Source organism: Ursus maritimus, unplaced genomic scaffold (genome assembly GCF_017311325.1).
Source record: "Ursus maritimus isolate PB19 unplaced genomic scaffold, ASM1731132v1 scaffold_10, whole genome shotgun sequence".
Classification (NCBI taxonomy): domain Eukaryota; kingdom Metazoa; phylum Chordata; class Mammalia; order Carnivora; family Ursidae; genus Ursus; species Ursus maritimus.
The window spans coordinates 77013923-77038333 of NW_024423344.1; the positions used below are offsets into that span (position 1 = coordinate 77013923).

The window sequence follows — 24411 nt, forward strand, 5'->3', positions numbered from 1 at the left end:
CTCAGACACGGCAACAGCAGCTCTAGAATTTCACAATTTCTGCTTGACTTGTTTTAGACCATTGGCCATCACCTCACTTTTCCCCCTTGGTTTTTGGTTTCTGGGGACTTTTAAGGGGAGAGAGACGGATGTCTGCCCAACAGCCAGTGGCCTTTGGCTTTCATGCCCATCAGTGTGTCCCCGGAGAACCCAGGAGCAAGCAGGGGCCGGCTCCATGCTTTTTTGTGGTCATGGGCATGAGCTTGGGAGGCTGAGCTGAAAAGCCACTGAAGATGCGGAAGCCCGTTCGTACTTGGGGACCATTTCCAGTGAACACCGTCGGAGGGAAAAGCCATGCAGCTGTTCTGAAACCCTTCCTGGCGTGTCAGATGGTGGCCTCTGAGACGTGCTACTGCTTTGCTTGATGGACAGGAGTATCTGGTGAAAAGAAATCGCTGCTGAACCGAGCAGCTAGTGAGCCTATGACAGCACTGACCGTAACTCCCAGACGTAAAGCAGATAGTGCGTTTGTCATCAGCAGCATGTCTGCAATCAGAGAAACGGGGCAGAGGTGGCCGGAAGCCACTGCCTCCACTGTGCCGGCCTTGTGGTTTCCTCCGTCCGCGCAGAAGCAGGGAGATTCGGGTGCAGGACCATCGGGCGCAGGACACTGCCCAGCGGGAAAGGCACATCGAGGACAGCCGTGCCATCAGTCTTCAGGAAGCCACGCTGGAACCAGGAACACACCAGTAAATGAGCAGAGGTGGTCTGCATACAATCCCACCATTGCATGACCTGCTCTAATGGGAAGCCAGGCCCCTCTCGGGGTGCGTTCCAAGCAGAGTTAAATTATGGGGGGGGGACAAGTGTGTGAGGTATTACAGTCTAGTTACAGAGTTACAAGTGCATGGTGGTGCTTTAATTTATAATAAGCCAAGCTGGTTTCCTCTCTGCACTGCCCGAGGTCGGCTTCTCATCGTGCATAGCTCTTGTTTGCTATGTGTGTTCTCCTTTCTGTGCCTGTACTTTTCTCCCCTCGGCAGTACTCCTAGCTCCATTTAGGATCAGAGCACACTCGAGGTCAGCGGACTGCTCGACTAAGTCCTACTCCCTGAACGGTGCAGGAGGGCTGGAGCCTTTGGCTGCTATCGCGAAGCCTCCAGGGGCTGGCGCTAGTCAGAGATGGCTGATCCCGTGAGGCTGCCGCGGCCCACACGCACCCAGCGCCCGGTCTTCCTCTGCCCAGAGACAGGCTGAGCGGAAGGCACAGTGGTCGTGAGGCAGGGCTCCTCCAGGACACAGGGACTCTCTTCCTATGAACCAGATGGGGGTGGACAGGCCCCCTCCCTGGCCCACATGAGCGTGGGGCTTGAGGACAGGCTAGACGCGTGCCCAGGTGACAACCGCAGGAGAAGGGCAGTGTGACCACAGAGGGGCAGGACCTGGTTTCACCAGAAGAAAGGAGCAAAGTCCGTTCCAGAGAGAAGGAGAATGCCAGCCAGTTCTGGAGACGTGAAGGAACCCAGTACAGACAGGGGAGAAGGGAGACCCAGCCATCGCAAGGTGGAGTAGGGGGTGACACTGGAAGCCCACGTGGAGGCCGGAGCGCCGTGCTCATCGTGGGCGGACGGGGAGCGGTGTGAAGAGACACCAGCAGTGTCCCCACCGTTTTGGATGCAGTGGCGTCTAGATGGGTGGGTTGCGGTGAGCTGCGTGAGGAACAGAGAAGGAGAAGGGGTGCTCGCTGTTCTTGGGTTCTTGCTGGGGGCAGGGCTGGAGGAAACAAAGTAGCAAGTTCACTTTGGGGTCTAGAACGTCTGTGGTCCGTAGGCAGAGGCACCAGGAGTGGGATGGGAGCCGACACCTCCGAGCCGCCCTGACGCAGGAGAGTGGACCAGCATCCCCACCTGGAGCGAAAGGCGAGGAGGGGTCACGGCAAAGGGTTCCTCTGCAGGATGGGAACCAGGAGAGAGGGCACACAAGGAAGGTCGGGGGTGAAGAGAGAGACCCCGGCAGGAGCGGACGTCCACGACAGGCGCTCCGAGGATCTGGGAGGCCGCGGAAGGCCTGCAGCAGCCATCACACCACTGCCTCCCATCCAGGAGTCAGTCCGGCGGCTGGGCAGAAGGCAGCTCACACGGGTTCGAGGCGTGAGGGAGACAGGAAGTCGCTTTGGAACGTGTCCGGATTCTGTCTGAATTCGGGAAAGCCACTCGCAATCATGACGCTTCCCAGAGTGAGGAAGCCACGCTCTGAGGGGCGAGGTCAGGGCAGCGGGGAGCCTCACCCCAAGGGGTCTCCTGAGTCCCACCGGAGGGACCCCCCGCGGCCTCACAGAGCAGCAGCCCGGGCCACCGTCGGCTCACAGGCAGGCTCTGGCGTGAAAGGCCGCGCAGGGGAGCAGACCGAAGGGTGCCATCCCCTCGCCCGCTGTTACCACGCCTGCTGCAACCCAGAGACCGTGATGATGGCGGACAACGAGACAGACACACCCAACACAAAGGGGAACAGCTCCCTAAGACATTTCTGGGGGGCTCATGACGATTCCAACTCGGCTGAGCGGTGGACGAGCTACAAGTGGGTACTCTGACCCCGGAGACAGCAGGAGCTTCCCGTGCTGATCACACTTCCTCTGCATCATATGTCGTGTCTCCCCGTAGTCGCCCCGTTGATTCAGTGAGCCGTGGCGTCCTCGCTGAGACCGCACCAGGAGCAAGTGTGTGCCTCGGAAATGGAGCTGTTGCCTTCCAGTTTGTGGATGAAAATTGCTTTTTTTTTTTTTATTTGAACAACTGTCTTTGAGAAGAACGAATGTTCTGGAGACTGTTTTGCCCCATGTCATGAGAACAGTGCACCAGCTGAGTCACTTCTCTGGAATGGGTGTTAATGTCATTTGGTTTCCTCCCGCCCGGGACCCCGGGTTTCATGTCTGGACAAATGAGCCATCCATTATCTTTCCACCAGACTGAAAAAAGATCAATTTCTCGTGGTTTGTTGTTCTTTTTTTAATTGCGGATGTGTGTTCAGTGTCCGTCCAAATAATCACTCTGGACCGGGGAGTCTTGGGAGGGAAGTCCAGGATGCCCAGATAGCCATCTGCAGCGTCGGACACGGCTGTGAGCCCAGCCTTTGCTGGCGGATTTACCCCCGAGGGCGGGCTCGGATCTCCAGCTCACACACGCACCCCGCGGCCGGTGACAGTTGCGTCGCGCGGCTCTTACTGGCCGGAGCTCCAGAACACCCCCTCCCGGGGCGCGAGGGGTTATTACTGATAACATCTTGGCAAAAATACTTTGTGGAACAATGTCTAAAATGTCAGATACTTTTAAAGATATGAATGAGGAAGACTGAACTTTGAGCGGCTTTACTGTCTGCCGTCGAACCTTCCCTGGCCCCAAACTCAAGGGCGGCATGGAGTGTGAAAAATCAACGCACTAGACTTCGTCCGGCTGCTCCCCACCAGCTAGCCATGTGACCGGGTCCGGACCGCTCGGGGCCCAGAGTCGGCGACCTCTTTCTCTAGGAGTTGTCCCCAGGCTTGTCACTCCATGTGTCCGCGGGTAAAGGTGAGTCTAGGTGCCCTGCGGTGCTCCTGACATCCTGAGGGATCTCCCAGCTCCCACACGGTTATCTGGCCGTTGGTAGACCACCTCATGCGTGGACAGCCCCGCACGGTTAGGGAACGTGGAAGCCGCCACACCCCCGATGCGGAGACTCTGCCTCTGGTGCTGACGTCTGGGCCCCTCTTTCCCGAAGCCTCCGGTCATGAGTCCCCACCCCGTGTCTTTCAGCACCTCTTCCATCTTCCAGGGATTCCTTTCTGTCACGCTTGCTCTCAGAAACAGCTACCGTTCTCTCTCATAATGTGTCTGCAACATCCAATTCGAAGCACCCACATCTTCGTACTCGTTCACAACCGCCAGCTCTGCCGCGGTCTCCTCCTCCCCCCGGGGGAGCCCTGCCACCACCAGAAACGGCCATGGTGGTGCGTGGCCTGCTCTCCTGGCTTGGGTTCCATGAGGTCCCCCGGTCTTCGTGGCCACCACGGCCTTCTCCCCAAGAAGGAGGGGCTCACTTGATCTTCCAGCAACTTCCCTGTATCTGAAAACCTGCTCTCAGAGATCCAGCTGACCCTTTGTCCGGGCGATGCTTAACAGTTCAGTCTTCCTACCATAAAAACCTTCGTCATCCGTTGAGAAGTCCATGGCATGGTCAGCCCCCAGCAGCGGGTCTGGCCCTGGATGCTGGAGACAGCGCGGCCACGGGACCCGTCTAACTGCCCCCCGCCGTGTCCTGCTGTCCTAATGTTTCCACCCGTCCATCTGCAGCCCCCAGCCCCCCTTGCATACCTTTTGACCAGAGTTGCTAAAAAGTAACAGAAGTGACTCATTTGAGTTTCACCTTCTCTTTCTGCCCCGGTTGCTTTCTAGCAGGAGGGGGATTAACGAGCCGTGAAATGGCCACAATCGGGCAGCGTTGGGTTACAGCAGAGAAGCCGTTCTTAGATCATCACCCAGGGCTGTGACTGACCTGGTGGGCCAGCGTGAACCCCAAGCGTACATCTGCTTGTTTCTGTCCGTTTGTCTGTTGCTTTTGGCTTGATTGTGGCCTCATGAAGCTCAGCGAGAGACGTGTTCAGGGTCCAAAGTCGTATCTGTTACTCGAGTGGATTCGTAGGTGTGGTGACAGGCCCGTCGGAACGGCTCTGAGAAGCTGGGCACCAGTGCCTCCTCCAAGCCGGCTGGCGGCCCGCCCCCCCACTCACACTCACCCACAACACGGATATGGGAACAGTCCCTGCCTCATGGAGGCGTGTGGGCCTTAAATCTCTCTGCCGTTGGAGCATCTCCGCACCCTACGTGCTCTCTGCTCTGGACACGCGGCTGCTCTCCTCACTTAGGCCCACACAGGGAGCTGTCTCTTGGAGCTCTGCCCTGGGCCCGGGCGTAGCGGGTCCTCAGTATCTGTATCTACTTAGAACACCTTCCTCTGGGCAAGTCGAAAGGGAAGGGGATTATGAAATGTTGAATTACTGTGAGCTCAACCACCCTGTGAACAGAAGAGCGGAATGTGATATGCTCTTTAGACACCGTTGGAATTCTGCACTGAAATTTTTCATCAGATTTTTCCCCAGGGGAGGTTTGTGCGCCGTGACAAACGAGGGACCTGCCCTCTATTCCGTGGAGGGGGGTCGTGGTAACCCAAAACGCTCACAAAGTCTGGGATGCGGCAAATCTGAAGTCGGAAGTGGGGCGGGGTCCTGCTCCCAGGAGCGCGGCCGACTGCCACCCAGTGCTGGCCGCGGGAACTGCAAGGCGTTCCCCGCCCGCCCTCCTCGCCCCGGCCCCAGGCATGTAAAAGGCCGCAAGAAGGTGTCTTCTGTTGATGGAAAGTTAAATTTCTATTCTAAAACAGAAACATTCAAGAAGGGTTGGAAATCTTCCTCTTACAGAAACATTCAGGAAGGGTTGGAAATCTTCCTCTTACAGCTCTTCGCAGACCCGCGTTAGCAAACTCGGCCCTTCCCTCCGTAACCTTTACTCCTCCTGAGTCACAGTGGTTGTGCTAAATGGTTTGAGCAAATGTTCCATGTGTCACCCACAGTTGTCCTCAAACGGTTGGTTCAAATATTACCAGAACTAAATCCCTGGAGGAGGGAGTCCTGGCGTTCCAGAACCCTGGCCTTGTTTCCCAGCTCGTGACTTCAACAGATGATTTTTCTTTATCCGATCCTGCAGTTCTGATGGCTGGCGCTCCTTCCCACAATCGGGGGGTCTCCTTTCGGGAAGTATTCTCCCCGACGGTGTGGACAAGCAGAGCCAGGTCACCTGGCGGGACCCACACTCAGCAGTCCCGAGGGGCCGGTGCCAAGCGAGGCAAGGATCTGAGGCTGGAGGTGACCCCATGTGGCACACTGGGGGACAGAACCAGAGGGTGAGAGCCCTCCACCGGGTTACCCCCTGGTGTCAGCCTTGGGGCTTCATGGAGCCTGCCACCCACCAGCAGGAGGGCTCCCGGGGGGGGGACCCCAGGAGTCCCCAAGGGCTGCATGCAGGAGGACCGTCCAATCCAAACAACCAGAGTGAGCCAGTGTGGCCCCTGCAGTGGTTTTCTCAATCACTGGAATAAGGTCACTGACCTTCGGGAGTTTGCTTCTTTAACCACTAGAAGTAAAAATATTATAAAAGCTGAAAATACGAGAAAATTCCATCCTAAGGCATTTCGCTGGGCTAGAGTTTCTATCGACCTTGAGGAGGTCCGTTCAGTCCTCTGTACAAGGGGGCGAGGGAGCCATCCTTGGGTTTGAAAGCGAGAGGAGGCCTTAGAACCCTGTGCATTCAGGTGACAAACACAAGTAAGGCCTCAGAGGGTCGGTAGTGCGGGTCCCCCGGCCACAGTCGAATACTGGGAGAGAGGGTCGGTAGTGCGGGTCCCCCGGCCACAGTCGAATACTGGGAGAGAGGGTCGGTAGTGCGGGTCCCCCGGCCACAGTCGAATACTGGGAGAGAGGGTCGGGTCCCCCGGCCACAGTCGAATACTGGGAGAGAGGGTCGGTAGTGCGGGTCCCCCGGCCACAGTCGAATACTGGGAGAGAGGGTCGGTAGTGCGGGTCCCCCAGCCACAGCTGAACACTGGGGGTACCATCAAAAGGATGTCATGACGGGCTCTTGGGCTGAGGGTCCGCAGAGCTGCGGGTACAACCTTTCACCTCCCTGGGCTGTTCCCTCTCCCGTCCTGTGTGAGAATTACATTTGTTCCCTGGCTCTCAAACCTGGCGATGCATCTGAGTGACTTGGGGACCTTGTCAAAATGTGGATTTCCAGGCTCTGCCTTTCCACCCCAAAACTGCTAGACTAGAAACTCTTGAGTTTTGAGACTTCCCTGAATTGATGCCTGGCAGCCATCCGAGACCAGTCCTGGGGCGGAGGCCACCCCTGGGGTGATTTTCTCAAACTCTGAGGCACACCCCACTCACCCGGGATCCTGTGGAGACGCCGATTTGATTCAGTGGGTCTGGGGCGGCCTGAGGACCCACCTTGCCGGTGAGCTCCAGGGGAAGCGATGTGCGGCTCTGTGGACCCGCTCCCGGCGCTCTCGGCGGTGCCTTCCAGATCGGATAATCAGCGAAGCCTTTGGGAAAGCAACAGGTGGTCATCAGTGGAGAAGCAGAGATGCCGATGTGACGTGATGCTGGTCTAACCTGAAGTGACTGTCGAGAATCTTCTAGACGACGAGGCCAGTGCTCCTGGACCAACATGCACTTTGTACAGTACCCGAGAAGGGAGCATTCTTTTACCCGAAATAAAATGAAATCCATGCCACAGGTGAGAACTTTGGACCTGCGTTGCTCTCGAGTTTCTGTGCGGTGGAAAGTGTTTCTACTTCCCCGTCTTTCTCTGCGCCTGTGGAAGATCAAGGGGCCGGCCGGCCGCGTCAGACGTTCGTTATCCTTTCGAGTCACTGCCTTTGAGCCATGTCGTCCCGAGTGTTCCAGCGAGTCTGGAGAACAGCTCTGCAACTTGCTGATAAAGCTAAACAGACTCGTATCATCTGGCCCAGTAATCCCATTCTTGGGTATTTACAAAAACATGTGTCCATACGAGAAAACCCTACCTGAGTGTTTACAGCAGCCCGATGCATGTGCACGAAAAACCAGAGGCAATTCCGATGTCCCGCAATGAGCAGAGTGCGAAAGGAACTGTGGTCGTGCCTGGGACCGAAGGCTCCTCGGCGACCAGAGGGAACACGCATGCACGCACACCGCAGGGCCGGCGAGCCACCCATGCGTTGTGTGGCTGAAAGACGCCGGACTCCAGGACACGCTGGGGAATCCCACCACAGTGCTGGTCCGGAGGAGACAGACCGAGGCTGAGGACAGCCCGCAGGTTGTACTGCAAATTTAGAAATGAATTAAAGCCTTTAAAAAATGGAAATGGTAAATCACTTTCATGAAAATAAAATGACAGAAGTGGGTTAAAGCCAGGGAAGGAGGAGGAGAAGGAAGGGGAGGAAGTGCCCTCTTCTGATGACAGAAAACGTGGAGCTCTATTTCCAACTTGCCATCTTCGGGCACATTTCAAATAAAGATTAACAGGAAAAAAAAATCTGTGTTCCACAGCCAAGTTGGAACCCTCCCTTACCCTTAACCTTTTTCCCTTTGTTGGCCAAATTTTTTTTCATAACAGACCAGCTCAATATAATGCCAACCTCAGGAATAGCTTTCTTTCATGTGACTGTGTTTAGTCTAAATGCAAAGTGGATATAACTGCTGGTTCCGCTCCTGGTCTCTGCCACTGACACCAGAAAGGCGCTCTGCACGCCTGCCGGCCTGGCTGATAACTCAGCAGGGAGGCTGGCATCTGGAGGCCCCACGGGCGCTTCCTGCGGCCCCCCTGGCTGCGGGCAGCGTTCCCAGGGCTGCTGCCCAGTCGCGGGGCAAGGACAGAAGCTCACAGGGCTGACTGTGAGTCACGTCACCCTCGAGCGTGACCTAGGAGTATGATGGGAGACCAGCAAGGGATTGCCACGTGCAGATGACACGTGGAAACGAAGGGTCTGCCACCAAGGCCGTACGTGTGGACAGCTGTTAGTGACCTGTGGGTGCGGGATTTGGTCATTCCAGAATCGCCTCGTGTTCTGGTTGTCCCTTTCTGATACGTAAGTAGAGCCGGGGGCCCTTGTGTCACAAACTCGTAAGGACGGAAAGGCCGTTAGTGAGGATGCTCTGGGCACCTGTATTGTATCCTGTGCAGTCAGGTGCTCAGAGCATTTCCTGCCTATGGGAGGCCTGTGGCCCTGAGTCTGCTCTTCCAGCCCGCTCTCGGCCGCCGTCTGTGCTCCCCGGGGCCCCCGGCTCATCTACACGCCACTCTGCATCTTCTTGGAGGACAAGAGCCTTGGGAAATCATGCCGGTGCGTTGGGCAAGCCACCACGTTAGACAAATGAAATGTATTTATTGCTGCAAACAGGGGAAGGCTTTCCCAGAAGACCAACTTCTCCAGCATATGCCAGGCAGAATCCCATCCAGACTATAAAAAGCGTGGCCTCACATTGGGGTAAAAGCCATCGAGTGTGACGGCCCACGTGCTGCCTATTTTTAGAATAAGGAGCAGAGTTTCCAGACGTTTTGCTCCTGTGGGTAGGAAACGAGATGACCCATTGTTTCTCTGCTTCAAGATGGTTTCGATCTTGATGAAGACTGTGCCTGGTGGAGGCCAGGCACATCCTGGACCTGTGTTTGGCTCCTGAACCTGGTTTGGTTCTGACCCACTTCCGGGTCTGCGGCTCGGAGGGCTGAGCACTGGCAGCTCCCCTTTCTGTCCACCTCGAGCTCCCCGGACCAGATCCCAGATGCGGACTCCAGACGAGGCCTTCGTTTCTGTGGGTTTGCTTTTTTTTTGTTTTTTCATTTCCCTGGCAGACCTTCTTAAAAAGCATTTGGCTAAGTGTTTTTTAATAAGGCATTTTAGAAGTATGCATTCGTCTTCCTTTCCGAAACGGTATCCGTCTTGTAAATTCACTTACGAGGACGTCCCAGGAGGACTCGGTCGTATGCAGCATACCTGTGAACGTCAGGCCTTGTCTTCTGAATCTCTGCCTTTACTCCTTTCCTGCTTGTTTGCTTGTTTTCAGGTCAGTCTCATCCAGGTAGCTTTTCCATGTGGTTCAGTGAATACTGACAAATGAGAATAGCCATGCAGCAACCACTAGAATCAGTATAAATCACAGTATAAACCCGGTCCAGTCCCTCCCTCCACCTCCCCCTGGCCACCGCTGCCGTCTCCCGTCACTGGTTTTGCCTTCTCTAGAACGTGGTGTAAATCAGACCACAGCATCCTGTCGACAGGACGGGCGGGGTGTGCTTCCCTCTCTCAGTGTAACACCTCCGGGTCCGTCCTCGCTGTTGTGCACGTGAGACTGAGCGGTGGTCCACTGTATGACCGTTCCAGTTGGGCCACTCATCAACCAGTGGACATTCAGGTTGTTTCTGGCATTTGGCTAAGATAAATCGAGCCACTATGAACATTTACCTACAGGTCTTCCCTACAGGTCTCTAAGGATACGTTTAACTTTATGAGAAACTGCCGCACTTTTCCAGAGAGGCTCCCCCATTCTGCATCTGCACCAGCGGGCTCGTCCGCGCCCTCTGCAGGACCCACGTGGCAGTCAGCCTGTGGGACCTGCTGCCCCGGGGCCGCAGCTGTCCTTACTGTGGACCGACCTGGTGGCCTGCGCTGCAGACCGGCTTCTGTGTGCCTGGTTCCCATCTGCTCAGGTTCTCTGAACAAGTGTCTGTTCCAATCTCTCTTGGGTTGTCTCTGATTCTTGATTTCTGGGCGTCCTGTCTGTGTTCTGGATAAAAATCATTCATCAGAAACACATCCCCCAGTCTGCGGCCGGCTCCTTATTTCTTGACAGTATCTTTAAGATCCAGCCTTTCTGTGTTTTCAGCTTTTTTCTTTTATGGTTCATGATCTCTGTGTCACATGTAGAAATGTTTACCTAACCCAAAGTCACAAAGACTCTTCCCTGTGTTTTCCTTTAGAAACATTAGAGTTTTAGCTGTTATGTTCAGGCCTACGACCCATTTTGACCACATGTTTGTTTGTGGAGCGAGGTAAGGGTCAAGGTCTATTTCCTTACATGCTGCTGTGTTCCCTTTTCATAGATACTACTGCTACAGTCTGTGCCAAATAATTCTGGAGAGCAGGAATTGAAGTCTACCGCAGATAGGTGGAATCTCTAATCTGGAACAGTACCTGGGGCAGGGCTGATGTCCTCTTATATTACGTAAGAAGCTACAGACAAAAGGTGGTGGGTTTAGCACGAGCTTTGTCTGGTTTATGTGGATTAGGCAAGTGCCCGTTGTTAGCTGATTGTTACTATAGAGGTTAGGGACTGTGCAAATACTTCCACGTTATCATGAGCTTGGAATACGGTGTTCATGCATCCTGCCAGGGTCGTCAAAAATACTGCTCACAATGGTAACGGTTATCCCTAAGAACATCGGCCGAGTCTAAGTTTTAGTGAAGGAATTGGTTTTTTGGATCCTAAAAAACTAGTCCTTCCCAGCTTCTGGGCCGTTTTACGCATTTTCTAGTGATCTGGGACTTGGGCTGGAATCCCCAGAGGGTCACTGAGAAGGGCAGCATCGGAAGGGCCGGGAAGGCCTGGAACACACTGCCAACCGCCGAGGAAGGGAGGAGCCGCCCAGGGGACCAGAGAGGATATGGGGTGTCTGCAGGGGCCCGCTGCCCATAAAAGGCGAGACAGGAAGAGCAAACTTCAGAAAGAGAAGGGATTTCCTACTATTCACATGTTGGCCAGTAAGTCATGAAAGGCTTGTTCTACCAGGAAAATACTGTAATGTAAATTAAAAATCCTGATGTGCAGTGAAGCAGGTTTTATCCTTGGAAACATTCCTTGGCCCCTCCCTGATGAAGGAAGCTCTTTTACCCTCCTCCCCACTGTGAACTGTAAGGGGAATAAGCTATGGATGGAAACAAACCCCCTTGGGGTTGTGTGAGTGGGAGGCGACCCTTGGCCGGCCCCGGCGGATCATCCGTCCTCCTCCTGCACGTCAGAGTCTGAAGTTCTAGAGCCATTCCGCGTGTGCCCATAACTGAGGATATCCCACCTTTTCTCAGAAGTGAAAATTCCAAGTGCAGGAAAGCTTGGGAAGTGTCTCAGGACTTGACGTGCATTGTGTCCACAGCCGTGGTATTTAAGCAATGTGAATTCAAGTCTGGACTCATTCTCTCCACCTTTGCAGACTTCAGCTCCCGAAGCTGACCCTGGACCCCACACCTACTCCCGTAGTGGTTTCTAGAAGGGAGAGGAGAGGAGCAACCATCCATCCTCCCAGGGGTCAAAGTTGGTTCTGGCCTGTTGCAGATAGCACCGAAGCATAAGACCAAGAAAATTTAATTAGAAATCGTCCTTAACAACATAAAGATTACATTTTCCTCTGCCTGATGCAGTAAGCTCAACCTGTCTTCTAAGATCCAACTTCATGCTTGAGATTTTTATTAAAAGACACCAATCCTATAAGAATGTCAGGAAGGGAAGGAGGGTGGTATCAGGCAGGGATTCTCACTCTTTACTGCACAAAGTAACCTCTGGGGGTCGTGTGCACGGGAGCTCAGGAGGGTCTGGGCCAAGCCTGAGACTCTGTGTTTCTCGTGGGCTCCTAGACCTAACTGTGTGACACTTGGCTCCTTGTGCTGGACCTTCCTGAGCCCCTGTTGTCTCCTCTCAGGTGGGGGTGATGGCCACTCATGCATTTGGCATGGGGGTAAAATGAGATAAGCTTTTTTTAAAGACCTTGACGGTGCGCCATCCCAGAAGATACATAATTAAATGGTGCTTCTCTCTGTCCTGTTTCCCAGCGAGTAACACACGGATATGAATCAGACTGTCTGGCGGGCCGGGGTCATGGCACATGGTCTCTCCTTTCTACAGTGTCTGCTGGCTTTTAACAAATACTTTGTGGAAATGCTTTTCTCAAGTAGATTGCGAGAATCTCAGGAGCTTTAGAGATTTGTGCAAAGTCATTCAAACTAGAGTCCTACTCCTTCGGGGGTGACTTTTGCTTTTAACATCACTTCCAACAGAAGGAAGATATGGAAATAGGTCTTCTGACCATGACTTTTCCACTAATGATGAACGTTGATGGTCATTAGCAGAAAGGAAGATCCTTTTCATTCCCTGGTCATTCCAGCCACTCTTTACAAACACACTAGGTGCCTGGCAGGCAGGATATCCTCGGGGAGCTCTCAGGCCTGATGACTGAAACATGCATAGCAAAGTCCTTGACCTTGACGTCAATGCCCGTTTAGCTGCAGCCTCACAGGCTGTGCGCTGTGGGCGAGAGCGAGGGTCCAGTCCCCGGGGACGAAGGTCTAATTCAGAGTCTCTCCAGACTCTTCCTGGCCCTTCCCCAGGGCGGAAGCTGGATGGAATTTGTGAAATGTTCCATCTGTGAGCAGCTCAAGATAATCTCTTCAGAATGACACCATCTTCACACCCACTACGGTGGCTATAATTTTAAAAAATGGAAAATAACAAGTGCCAGCAAGGACGTGGAAAAATTTGGAACCCTCACACATGCTGCTGGGAATGCACACGGCTCGGCCACTGTGGAGAATAGCATGGCGGGGCCTCAAAAGGTTAAACAGAATTGCCTGAAGATGCAGAAATTCCATGCCTCAGTTTATAACCCGGAGAGCTGAGAACAGGTACGCACAGAAATAACTCTGTGTGTGTGTCGACCACGGCTGCGTTCACAGCAGCTCTGAGGTGCAGACACCCTCAGTGTCCGTCAGCGGACGGACGGACAGACTGTGGTCACCCATCCACTAAATGTTGTTCAGCCGTGAACGTGAGTGCAGCACTGGGAGGGGCTCCCCCCATCCGAAGAACCTCAGAAAAGTTGTGTTAAGTATCAGAAGCCAGGCACCAAAGGCCGCACACCCTGCCTATGACTCCGTGTACTTGAAGTACCCAGAGTGACAGAGCCCATCGACACCGAGGGCAGACGCCAGTTGGCGTGGGAACCCGGGACTGGGGGAGGGGCAGTGGGGAGTGACTGCCCAGTGGGTATGGGGTTGCCTTTTGGGGTGATGGAAATGTGTTAGAACAAGGTAGAGCTGGCGGTTGGAGAGCACTGTGAATGTGCTGGGAGCCACTTTAAAACGGCTACTTTTATGGGAACTTCGCAGTGACAGCACGCTCCAGAAAAGGAAAGACTGGTTTTATTCCCAAAGCCAGACTTCCCATCCAAGAAACAAAGGCTGAAAAGAAGCTCGCTGACAATGGCAGGAAAGTGAGTACATGATGTCGCTATCACTTTTCCCAGCAAAGGGAATCAAGGAAAAGGTTAACGAGTGCACGAGGAGGCCGTGGGTGTTCGTCCCGGAGACGCAAGCACTCTGCTTCGCTTGATAGCAGATGCCCCCTCCTAGCTGCCTGCAAACAGTAGTCCCCCCAGACAGAGATGAAGTCGCAGATGGGAGCAGTGACGGTGCTAATGAACACACCACTTTATCCCCAAGGCTCTCGTGTAAACACCGACAAGCTGCAAGCCTCACTGCGATTAGGGGCAGTTGAAGGCTTAGGGGGACTGCGTCATCACAAGACGGTGATGTTCTGACAGCTGCAAACAGAACAGAACGGAACACAACTGGGGGAAATCTATAAAAATCAGAATCAAAGTATGTTTTGTCCCCAAACTTACAGCACATGTAACGTGTGGAGGCCCCTGAGCACTAGCCTCGCGTGACCCCAGGGTTCGTATGTCCAAGTCGGGCTGCCCACCTTCCAGCACAGCCGTCCTCAGGGAGGAGGGGACAAGCAAGGGGCGATGGCCCCCTTTACCACGTTCTTTGAAGACGTGAGATACCCCGGCTTCACCCCTGTGTACGATGCTTGTGCTCAGACAGAGGATCTGGTGGTTTCTGCCTTGGCTGGACCGTCCGGAACACATGGAGGGTAGAACAGGAGAACCCCCCGACTCCAAAACTGACGTTGGCCCAGTGGGAGCCCTAAGGAGACTTCCCGAAACTCCCCTTTGTTGGAGGAGGCGGGGACCCCCAGCTTGGGGGTAGATCGCATTTATCAGCTCCACCTTAATCTCCATCCCTATCTTCCACCCCAGAGAAATTCCTCTCCGCTTCCCCCATGCCTGCGCCCCACATCCGAAAGGAGTGGGCAGTGTAGGAACGGTACCGAAACTCGGAGGTGCGAGCCCCACGCCCCTCGGCCAGGTGAATAACAGTCCATGGCGTGGATGGACCCACCATCCTCCAACAAGCACTGTGCTTCCACTCCTTGGCTGTTGCAGGAGGCGCTGCGCTGAACACGGGGGTGCAAATAGCGGTTCGCGTCTCTGCCTTCAGCTCGTTTGAGTATTAGCCCCGAAGTGGAATTGGGGGCCCACAGGGCACTTCTCTGTGTCATTCTTAGAGAAACTGCCATGTGCTCCCCATTGGCTGCAGTCGTCTGCACTCCCACCCACAGGGCTCAGGGCTCCCATTTTTCCCGCATCCTTTCTGCTCAGCATCTTGTCTTTTTTCAGTAATAGCCCTCCACGTCCAACGGCTATGGGCCTGGATCTTTGTAGGCTTCAGAAACCTGCATTTCTTCTGTGTGTGTGCAAGGGGTGAGTGTAGACAGGGGAGATGATCCAGCCACTTGTGATACAGGACACAGTTCTATACCTGTCACGTGCATTATATTGAGATAGAGAGAAAATCTTAGAAATTTGCTTGGAGTTTTCTTTTTAACTGAAAACACTTTTTTTAAAAAGCCAAGTAAGTTGGTTCTTTCGTCCCGACCCAATACCAGCATTTCACAATAGCATCACTTTAGTTCAGGATGGCTTTTTCTCACATTTAACATGTTTTTTTCTTTTACAACTCCAGGACTTTTCTTAGCCAGAAGTCACTCTGTTGCAACTGTGGCAGGAGATGGAAGTTGACACAGAATGTTCTCGGAACGTTGTAGCTCTTTGAGAATGAAAAGCATGGTTTCAAAAGCAGCGTGATAGAAAATGCGCGTCTGTTGTGACCGATCGTGACCGAACTCTGTTGTTTCTGCAGGGCCAGCCCGGGCCAGTGGGCCCCCAGGGGTACACCGGGCCCCCAGGCCTGCAGGGATTCCCAGGACTGCAAGGCCGCAAAGGTGACAAGGGCGAACGGGGGTCACCCGGGATCACAGGACCGAAAGGAGACGTGGTACGGTGACCGCTGGGACTCCCTCCACTTCTGCGATGGGCGGTGGGCGTCCTGGCCTTGGGTAAGTTTGCCTGCCTTCTTTACAGGGAGCGAGAGGTGTGTCTGGATTCCCTGGTGCCGACGGAATTCCCGTAAGTGTTTTGCACGGTTGGGATCGTAAAACGCGGTACGCGTGCTAAGCAATAGCTTATGACTTACAGAAACGTCTCTGACTAGGCCTCCTGTTCTGCTTACCCCACGAGCCTGGCAGGGCTATACGTGCGTACTTTTGCCGCTGGAGTCCAGTCAAATATCAGACAGATTGTTTCCTTTGTAAACGTTCTTCTGGACTTGGCTTCAGCATCCAGGCTGCTTTGCCGAAGCCGGACATTGTTTTGTAATAAAGAGCTAGAGTGTTGCTCAGATATGCTCCGTAAGAGCCGGCCTCGACATTCCGTTGCAACCTGCAGAGAGCAACCTGCAGAGAGAGCAGCGCGGCCGCGAACACGGAGGTGATGAAGCCCTTTCAGACATTCGTGCAGCTTCCCAAAGTCTCTGAAGGCAAACCACATGTAAACAAGAAGAAGACAAGACAGGGTTCGTCCATGAGAAAATCTCCAAATGCAATAAAATGTGTTTTTCTAACCTAGTTTACTTTACTTCTTGTGGCATACAAAAATAAACAGAGCGCTTGACTCACGGCCTCTTCACAAGGACCCGCCAGGAGGTTTCCCAGGGTCCGCTTCCTGCAGAGCCCGGCTGTGCGGGGAGATGTGTTTATCACACACGCGGGCGTCCGCTGCTGAAGCCTGAGGACATCTGCTTCAGGAGCCGTGTGCACATGTCTGGGCCCTTACTCCACGCACCGTGTCCTGTGTCACCGTGTTAGCATGCACAAGCGTGCACACACACATGCAGAGCCGCATTCCCGGGGCTCCGTAAGCGGGGCTGCTGCCTGGCAGGAGAGCAAGGAGGGCGGGCGTGGGAGCCGTCACGAAGAGGGCGAGCTCGTCTTTCAGAGCCTGAGCCACACATCCGGGAGAAGGAGGCTCCCGGAGCTGGAGAGAGGAAGCCACCCGCAGAGACGCAAGGCCTGGGTGGCGGTGACCCCGTGCGTCACCTGGACGGGGGGCTCCCACACACCGGTTGGACACACAGCTGCGACCAAGGAAGGAGGCCACTTTCCCATTAGTCAGAATCTTGAGAAATTGGCAGAGGTGAAGAATCCGTGATTTCCAGGGATAAACAAGGAGTATTTTCCTACCAACCTCCTCAAACCAATTCGCCCATTTTTAAACTGCTTCTCTGAGCTCTTTGGGCCACCCATCCGTTTCGTCTTCTGGAAGCTGAAATGTGAGTGTAAATGGAGTGATCTCATGGAAAAATACTGTAACTCCTCTGAATCATATTTTAATTTGTTTTTCCACTTCTTAGACATTTAAGATGAGGAGCAAATAGTTTACAAGTTAGGAAGTACAGTCACGTGAGGGAGTGATCACTCCAGTGAGCATGGATCCAGGTTTCTGCAGAATCTCCAGGCTGCTCAAGACGGCCTCACTCGCTGGCCACAGGGCTCTGGGACGGCACAAACGTGAGCCGAAGGGCCGCCTGCCGCTTCGAAGCCCCTCAGCAATGTGACGTGGAAGGACCGGGCTAATTTGAGCCGTTTAGAAGTCGTGCATCAAACATGACACGCGGTCAGGATCTTAGAGGTGTATCTAACCGGATGCTGGACCAAGGTGAGCAGTCGGCCCGGTATAAGTAAAACCGTTCTTGGAAGAACCGTGTCAAACTAACGTCAGATTGGCGTGCAATCTCAAGTGACTGAGATCGATTCTAAGAGAGCAAGAAAAGCCAGCAGCAGACACATAATTCAGGAGGAGCGTGAAGAGCTCAGTTTAAGAAAAGCTTCATAGAATAACGCCGGTCGTGAGCAGGGCATCTACTAAGCTTGTTTTCTCCTGCCGAATTTGAAGGATCAGCTTTCGTGCCTGGTGACTTACGGGGTCTTTGGGTTGTCTCTTGTCCCCCAGGACAGCTGCCTGGAAGTCTGTTGTCTCTCTTCTTATCTGATGGCGCTAGTTAAAGCAATGGCTTTGGATATCCAAAGCAAAGAGACATACAACCAAAGAAAAATGCTACTTTTTTTCATCATGTTTCGTAATATCATTCAGGGTCCTGGCCATCTGTGTAGGATTTGTTCATTTATCTTGAAATGTCCCAGATTTCTCAAAGTAAATCTAAAAGGCATCCAACATGGCCTCAAAAAATCACTGTGGAATATACGTTTGGTCTCTTGTCAACAAAATCAAAATGTTAAAGAAGCTAATAAGATAGCATATATCTGAACATCCGTGGGGAGAAATAGCATGATACACTGTGGTCTGGTAGCACGCAAGCTGTGGGTTACTAGCCCAGCCCTGGCTGTCTCAGGAACCGGACGAATACAGGTGGGACGCCCACAGACTCAGCCTGTCTCTAGTCATTCAGAAGACATTTGATCATGTTGCCTTCCCTCCCTCACCCTCAACATCGCAGAACATCTGACTTGCTTTCTCTTCACGTTTAAAATCAAGAAAGGAGTGTTCCTCCCAAGAAAGCAAATGAGAAGAAGTCGTTTCTTCTACAGAGACGTAGTCACATGAAATCCCTTCTGTGCGAGATCTTTTCCCTGTGTGGGATGTGGGTCCGTCAGACTCACCCTCTGCAGTTCAGTTGGGCACAAAAGATAAAGGCACCCTGTTGTCCCTGCAGGACCTAGCTGCTTCTAGAATGTTTTCTGGAATTTTTAAGTCTACCGTGACCTGTCCCTGCAAAGACAGACGTCCCAGTAGACCAACGACGATTCACTTCTTCACCAGAGCCCTTGGGAAACAGAACGTTGTCTGGAAGGCCTTTCTCTTGCTTAGAACTCTGCCCATGTGCCTCTGTTTACTTAATCTTCCATTCCTTCATCTGCTCGTTCTGGGTTATCTCTGCCCGTGGGTTCATGCAGGATGGGAGGATACGGAGCTCTTTTATCACAGTGCTCGTGAGAACCACAGTGTGTGTACTGGAAAGCTCACTTACTTTTCTCGTCTCAGGGACACCCCGGGCAAGGTGGGCCCAGAGGACCACCCGGCTACGATGGCTGCAACGGGACCAGAGGAGACGTGGGCCGGCAGGGACCCGAAGGCCCTGCGGGGTTCCTCGGCCCTCCCGTGAGTACCCGCACAGCGCATGCCGTCCAGCGGTTAGCTCCAGAAGCTAACTGGCTGGCATTTGTCAACAGAGGCCTGGAGGATATCGTGTGCCTCTCGCAGGCCCATCCAGAAGGCCCTTTCAGAAAGGGTCACAAACAGACTTTCTAAGGAGGGCGGGTTGTCTCCTGTGGACCCCAAGGCCGGGTGAGCAGGCGCGCTCCGCCTGCCTCTCGCACCCCCAGGAGGGTCACATCCCTGGGAGGGTCGCTCCCCTGCCCTCAGCAGGTGGTCAGGAGGAAGGAGATGTTCCTGCAGACATCTCAGAGTGATTTTCCTGGGTCCAAAGAACTTCATTTTCCTTATTCATTCTGTAAACAAGATAGAAAATGATTGGCTTGGTTGCTGTTGTGCGATCTTCCCGGTGTCACCGTACTCTCCCCCAGGCCGCATGTCAAGGAACAGTGAATCACAGTAATAGCAAAACTCAAATAAAAAGGCTTAAAGCTTGACAGATGCCCTGTGAGTCACCATCTCATTAGATTCTAAAATCCTCTGTGACATGAGAAGCATTCTCCAGCCCTGACAGGTAGAAGGGAGCTCTTTTTTTTTTTTTTTTAAGGGAGCTCTTTTTAATGGAAGACGTTCTCATATTCATTTATTTTGTTGACTGTTTTCAGGTCTTTGCAAAAAATCTTGAAATGGTTTTCAGGACTGTCCTGCCACCCTCATACCATCAAAGTATTGCAAAGTCAGGGTTATACCAACATCTGGTTTGGTAAAATTTTTTATTTAGGAAACATTTTTAAAGTTGGGGAAGAGCAGCCATGCGTCCTGCCTGTGTTTCCTACAAAGCTAGTGGACTCCTCACCCCCCACCTTTCAGGTCTTCCTCCCTGGGTCGTGTCTTTTTTGTGGTTCAACTTCTCAACAAAGACCATCACCTTCTAGTCTGCCCTAATATCGTAAAACTTTCATTATCAATAAATATATCCGTTACTTTAAAATACTGATTTTTTTAAGATTTTATTTATTTTTTTAAGAGAGTGAGCAAGAGAGAGAGCACAAACAGAGGCAGAGGGAGAAGCAGACTCCCGCTGAGCAGGGAGCCCGACACGGGGCTCAATCCCAGGACCCTGGGATCATGACCTGAGCCAAAGGCAGATGCTCAACCGAGCCACCCAGGCACCCCTAAAATACTGATTTTATGTGCAAGGCATTAAAAGACATTTAAACACACACATATGTGCATACACACCGGGTGTACTTGTCACGATTCTTTTTTACAGAATGACCCAGTATCTCTCCCAAAAATGGTGCCTCCGTGCATACATGTCCATATTTTTAGCACCCTAATGCCAAAGAAAAGACAAAAACATGATTACACAGGAAAATAACATGTTGATATCCTAAAAGATGAGTTTACTGAGCATTTCTTTGGGTTTTTGAAAATACATAAGTCCTATAAAGTATTTCCATTTTAACTTTGAAGGAAGAGACTGCTGGGTAAATATAAAAGTGAGAGTCTCACCTTCGTGGCTAATTGTAGTGACCGGTGTCCAGAATAAGCTAAATAAGGAATAAGCATTGCCATAAAGGTCGCTATTGAATCACCCAGATGACTACGGCTGCCCTGAAGGTTAATGGGTCTTCCTGCGTTTTCTGTCTCCCATGTGCGTGCTACCATAGGGGCCCCAAGGACCCAAAGGACAGAAAGGCGAGCCATATGCGCTATCCAGTGAGGACCGCAACAGATACAGGGTATGTTCGCTAGATACGGGGCTCGAGACTAAGCGATCGGTGTAAACTCCTGATTAGTAACTGTGCTTTCCAAGTATGGCTGAGTTGTGAGGACGCGAGAATGGGGAGCACGTGGGGTGGCAGAACCACCCAAAATCATCGCTATCCCATCGGGGTGACGTTCAACTGTGGGTACACACCGTTCCCATATTCACAATGCCCCAGATAGGAGGTAACATTACCAAGCCCCTGGTTGTGATAAAATGTAACTAGATCTAAAAATTTAGTTAAAAACCAGAACTCATACCATTGTGTCTTCTCAACTAGGGTGAACCCGGAGAGCCTGGATTGGTTGGTTTCCAGGTAAGTTCTGTTTTTATTAGCGAATGTTCCAAGCAGAACTTTAAGAACTCAGGACTCCGAATACCAGTCTACCTTTCTTAACAGCCTACTCTTGCTGCCTGTCCTTAGGGCACCCCCGGCCGCCCTGGGCCTGTAGGACAGATGGGTCCGGTTGGAGCTCCCGGAAGACCAGTAAGTACTCGCTGGTGGACACTTTCAGGGCGTCCTCTAGTGACCCAGCTTCTTCAGTGCTGGTGTGGACGGAAGTGTCATGATACAGCAGGGATGCTTGTGGTCACTCTAGAAAGCGTCCAGACAACACAGGTCATCCTTTGCATACATTTTGCTACTATTAAGGATGAAGAATGAGGACTTCAAATTTGTAGGTACCAGATCACCACGAACCACGTCAAATTCTGGCGTAGCGTTGGCTGGGCGCCCCTCCAGTCACACAGAAGCTCTCTCAGCCCCACACCCAGCCCGCTGACCAGGGCCCTGTCATCCCTGGGCAAAGCAGATCGAAGTCCAGTAGATGAATAAGGAGGTACTGGGCTCTGCCTGGGCGTGGCCATCATCACGAGCGAGGTCTTAGACATCAGTTAACAAAATGGCCCTAGTGGCCCACCGGAGTGCCGGTCTGCAGGTGATCCCTACCCTTGCCACTTGAATGACAGAGTGAGTTCAGTGCAACAGGACAAATGCCTGGTTGAAGGAGGGCTTGCTGCAGGGAAGGAAAGAACCAGAAAGGAGAGGCACGTCCCCCCCTGCCCGAGGACCCGGAGCTAAACCGCCACCAGAGGGCCCCTGACTCTCATTCCCCAGAAGTTTAGCAGTGAGACGAACGGGCCTCGAACAACATTAGCAGAGATTTGGTTCCAGGTGGCAAGAGACCTTGTCGCAGAAAGCCAGTGAGATGCGGTTCTGTGATCACGGGTTCTTTGCTCTCCTGCCGCACGAAGTTGCCAGCTTGCTCCCAGCGCACACCAGCGGGGAGGGGGGCATTCTTTAAATACACCGTTCAGGGAAACCCGAAACAGTGGACAGTCTTCTCTGTGTCCTGGGCTGGTGGGACAGCTGCAGGTCCTCCTCCAGGCCGTTGAATCGCCCACACTGCTTTGTGCTGAAACACGAACTGCTCTTCTCATGCGCCTTTAAAGCCTCATCCTCGGGGTGAGTTGACAGAGTGCTTTGCAGAAAGACAGCGATGTTCGCAGCTGGACTTTCAACCCTGCAGTTTGGGCCTGTAGGCTAATACTGTTCACGAACATTTGCTGACCCACCAGCAAAACGTGCTAGACGGTGTCCCGTGGGGAACCCCAGAGGAGAAGCGGTCTCTGCAGTGACAGGGCCTGGGACCTTGCAAGGGGTCCGAGCAAGCAGGAGTAGGACACTGGTGAAGTCACAGGTCTGAACTCAGGGAAGCAAAGCCAGAACAGCTGTCCATGGCCAGCCAGCAAGTTCTGAGCGCCAGGCCTGACCCGGTCCTCCGCCTCCAGCCTTTGCTCCCCGCCCAGACAGATGTACCAGAAACCTCTATACATACTACACAGGCGTCTAAACATACAGCGGACAGCTTTCCCAGGGCTTTCTAGCAGATGTTATCTGGGTCCTGGGATAAAGAAAACAGTTTACACATTTCTTTGTATTTGTGCAGGGCCCGCCTGGACCCCCTGGACCGAAAGGACAGCCAGTAAGTTGGTTATGGGGGTGGGGCGGGGTGCTTACGTTCTCGTGCGTACCTTTCTTGGCCACAGAACTACCTGGTGGACGACAACAGGCTATTTATTTCGTGATGAGAATGATTGTGTAGGTTTTTAGGACTTAGTGTTATAAATGCAAAGTTGAATCCACAGGTCCCCCCGGAGTGCTTGGCGCATCACATAAGCGGATACAGCAAATGACTTGTTGTCTGCCAATCACATGACACCTGCTGTTGTGTGAAAATCGCACTGCCGGACGTTTGATTGGAAATGCGGGTACAGGCACGGCTTGTGCTCGTGTGAATGCACAAGGGACGAAATGTGACTAGATCCGTGTGGAGGAGCCAGTGGCATCCTTCTCACCCAGACGTGACCGGGCTGTTTGTGCCCGAGGGTGACGTCGGCCTCCAGGGGACACAGTCGGGGATTTTCAAGTCCAGCTTGAGCCCAGAGCAGTGCTGTTCTCATCAAAGAAAGGCTATTAAGTTGGACGGAGCACAGGAAAGTAGGCGGTCGTCAGAACCTGCAGAGAGAACTAGGGTTCAGTGTCACCGGTGAGCTGGGTAGCTGTCCGAGACCAACAGCAGGAGGTTGGCAAAGGGGGTCTGTGATCAAGGTGTGACATGCGTCGGAAGTGCTAGGTAGTGTTACCAACGTTGAAAGACCGTCCGTGGCCCATGCGAGGCTGAGGACATCCCCCAGCCCGCACATTCCCACGTCTGCTCCATGGAAAACTCATCTCTGTGACCTCCGGGGGACCTCGGCTGCCAGGACCCCTGGGGCCCCCGGGCCCCCCCAACTCCCATCACCTCTCACATGGCTTCCGGCTGGGGCTGGAGCTCATTAAGGCTGCTGCCCCCACCGCTGGGCTCCCCACTGTCTTGCAGCCACGAGCAGGGTGGGAACGGCCCAGAGCCAAGAGAAGCGGATGTAGGACGGGGCGGCCGAGCCCCAGGGTCGCCTCAGATCCCCACTTGGCTGCAACACAAACAGCCCTCACCCTCCGCCAGGTCACTTCCTGGGGACTTGGACAGCCAGCTCATGGGGCAGAGGGACGGCAGGGGCCCCGGCAGATCGCATTCTCATCTAGCCTGGCTGCGTTTCTGTGCTTTGATTTCAGCTCCCGGCCAGGTGGGAAAGGAGCAAAACAGCGAAAATTAATTAAAGGCTTTGTTTTTATTTTTGGAGAATATCTGGGCATGGGAGGGGACAGGCGGGATACTGCCGAGAGGAAGACCAGATAGGGCCCCACGTGATCCTTTGTCGCCGCGGGAATGCGGAGACCCTGGGGAGGAAGCAATGTTGTTTGCAGGCTGAAGAGAAGAGCATTATTTCTATAATACATGTGTGTAGGGCAGCTTCTCGTCGGGCTTAGCCTGGGCTTCGGGGTCAAGTCCGTCCTCCAACACATGTCCACCCCCTCGTGAATCTACTAAATCCTTGCTAAGTCGGGGCCCAACCCAGAGAATCACCATCCCCTAAATTCATTAAAAGGGTCAAAGTGTGAAATTTGAATTATCTTACCAAAAGGAGAAAAGGCGGAGGCAGAAGGGACACTGAATCATGGTCCTCAGATACGGGATCCAGGGGGACAGTGAGCCTGAGGACTCGCTCTGAGACCCTCATCTGCGCAGATGACAGGCGTACGAACGAGTCCATGGGACCCGGGAGCAGGTCTGAGCTCCGCCACACGCCTGCAGTGAGGACACGCTCCCACCGCCCGCAGCATCCGCGTTCATCGTCGGGGGGGGGGGGGGG

General features: G+C 53.3%; 1 protein-coding gene across 1 annotated transcript in view; it reads left to right on the plus strand.

Moving 5' to 3' along the window:
* COL4A2 (collagen type IV alpha 2 chain) overlaps positions 1-24411 on the plus strand; it is a 172860-nt gene that overhangs the window by 85861 nt on the left and 62588 nt on the right. The window contains exons 4-10 of the mRNA XM_040624556.1: positions 15580-15714; positions 15801-15845; positions 18777-18893; positions 20561-20632; positions 20939-20974; positions 21083-21145; positions 22608-22643. Coding sequence (XP_040480490.1) covers positions 15580-15714; positions 15801-15845; positions 18777-18893; positions 20561-20632; positions 20939-20974; positions 21083-21145; positions 22608-22643 — 504 coding nt within the window. The remainder of the gene's footprint in view (positions 1-15579; positions 15715-15800; positions 15846-18776; positions 18894-20560; positions 20633-20938; positions 20975-21082; positions 21146-22607; positions 22644-24411) is intronic.